Genomic DNA, 2,500 nt, shown 5'->3' with positions numbered 1-2,500 from the left:
AGATCATTTTTTTGCGAAGTTAGTAGTTATCTCGTATTCTTACTACAACCAATAAAATTGTTCCACTTGAGAGAGAGAGACACATATATACATACATACAGACAGACAGACAGACAGACAGACAGACAGACTGATGGAAGTTACTTATTGCTGAGGGTAGAGTCAAATATATTTGCTGGGTCATCACGTTTCGCCTGACAGCGAAATAAACCATTGGCTGATACTTGAGATCCCATTGAATATTGACTTTATAATAAACGAAATTATATGATTTATTTATAGCTACTTAGCACTTTAATATGTATCTAATAGTATGATTCATGGCAAAAGCACAATAGTATATAAGAGGACATAGGCACATCAGCAAAAAAAACAAAGACGTATTTTAGTGAGTGAATACTATTCATATATAAGCAATAACATAAATTAAGTCGCTTGCGTAATTGTAAAATATTTCGAGCGTTACAACGAGTCACTGTACTTTCAAAGCAAGCAAGATATATTACAGTCTTTCATATTCTGTTGCCTATGAATAACATAGTCGAAGCGCATCAGTGACCAGGTTGCTGTTGGTGCGGCGAAAGTCTTGATACCAAATAATAAATGTGCAAGTGAAGTTAACAGTTTTCGTGTTTGTTTTGAAAGGGTCATGTGTATTTACCACATTGTAAGTGCTTTAGTTTAAAGCACTTTCCATGTGCAACTCCGAAATAAAGTAAATGTTTCGTCACTTGAGATTTAGATGGTGAACAAAATAGATTAGTAAAATTTTGACAGCGATTTTGAGACGAATTAATTGACATGTATATTCGTGCCATGTTAGCTAATAAAAAAGACAATATTTTCGACAGTGAGATGAAAATCGAGCGTTCGAAATGTCGATTTGTTTTTCTATTTTAACCAGAATTTCCTTTTTTTTTTTTTTCAGATTCTGATCCGTACATTTGTCCGCGATGCGGAGAAGTTTTTGAATATCCATTCCCTTTAAGAGCTCATCTTAGATTTACCTGCGAGCCACGGTCTTTAATGACATTGAATGCCAACCAATTGATTTCCCGGCAAGAACGACAGCTGAAGCTCGAATCAATAGAATCTCATTTGGAAAATTCTAGAATCAAAAATTGCCCTCGAGCATTGGAATTCCATACAATTCAACGAGAAAATGATAGCAAAAATGATTCGCCATCAGTAATCAAAGACTATTCCAGGAATGTGACAATTATGGAAGTGAGCCGTAAACGTCATCTAGACGACACAGATACATTAACACCTTCTCCCAAACTCGTAAATTCAGAGAATTATACGAAAGTCGAGAGGAAAACACTCGATAATGGTATCAATAAATCACAGAGAATTTCTCCTCAGTTTTCTTCGGATAACTGCGAAAATACGTTTAAATTCCGTGAGGAATCCGAGGAAAATCGGAGCGCATTTACAAAGGTTGAAAAATCGCATTCCCCTAAAAACGGTATTAGTAACAGCACTGTCAGTAACCATAGTAACAGTACGACCATGTCGAATCATTTAATTACTTCGATCCCTAGTCCTTTATTGTCTTCAAAAGCTTCATTATCTCCAGCTATTTCTATGACGTTTACTGGCTCTCATTACACTATACCATCGTTAACTAATGTACGCCTTAGTTCAGCGTCGTCCGGTTCACTCGCAACCCCAGCTGACTTATCCCACATTACAAATGCTAATACTCTTTACCTACCACGGTATCCTGTTTTTCCGTCTTTCGGTCTGACATCTGCGGCAGTGGCAGCAGCCGCTACCCAACCCCTTTCGGATAATAACTCACAGCACAGTATTATGGAAATTTATAAAAGTGGTCTAGTTCACACGACGGAACAATTTGGAAGTGAAAACGGTATCAGTTTTCCAAAACATCCGATTTTCCACGAAAGACCTCCAGTCAACCCATTTATGAAAACTCAGAATCCAATGGTAGAAAAGATTATTGCGGGTACAGCGCCATCTATGTTACAGACGCCTCTGGCAGCGTTGACCCTCTCTCAAAACTGGTGTGCCAAATGCAACGCCACCTTCCGGATGACCAGTGACTTAGTTTATCACATGCGTTCCCATCACAAACGGGAATTCGATCCGATGAAACGGAAGCGAGAAGACAAATTAAAATGTTCGATCTGTAATGAAACTTTCCGAGAAAGACACCATTTAACACGTCACATGACCTCACATGTATAGTAAAAATAAATATAAATATAACTATTAAAAAATATATATATATTGAAAAATAATAAAAGAAAAAAAACTGACATGACGTGCGATCTGTTGTAGATAGACTAATGTACATTCCCCCCCACTTTTTTTTTCTTTTATTGTTTTTTGCTATTGCTGTGAAAAAATACTCATTACATTTATTTAACATTCCATATAACTCGGAGTATTGTAGAGTTTATGCTCTTTGATTGGGTCAAAAAGATAATTTGTGAAAAGTAACAATTTTTGTTTATCATTATTATTATTATTATTA

At 36.2% G+C, this 2,500-nt stretch overlaps 1 protein-coding gene across 1 annotated transcript in view; it reads left to right on the top strand.

Moving 5' to 3' along the window:
* Positions 1-2,500, top strand: part of LOC106868713 (zinc finger protein 488) — a 107,064-nt gene that overhangs the window by 101,806 nt on the left and 2,758 nt on the right. Inside the window, exon 4 of the mRNA XM_014914100.3 lies at positions 929-2,500. This exon is cut by the window's right edge and continues 2,758 nt beyond it. Within this exon, the coding sequence (XP_014769586.1) occupies positions 929-2,211 (1,283 nt within the window). The 3' untranslated portion in view covers positions 2,212-2,500. The remainder of the gene's footprint in view (positions 1-928) is intronic.

Source organism: Octopus bimaculoides, chromosome 4, assembly GCF_046866305.1.
Source record: "Octopus bimaculoides isolate indiv1 chromosome 4, ASM4686630v1, whole genome shotgun sequence".
Lineage (NCBI taxonomy): Eukaryota > Metazoa > Mollusca > Cephalopoda > Octopoda > Octopodidae > Octopus > Octopus bimaculoides.
Note: the sequence above shows the minus strand (reverse complement) of the source record. Positions and strands in the feature narration are given on the sequence as shown.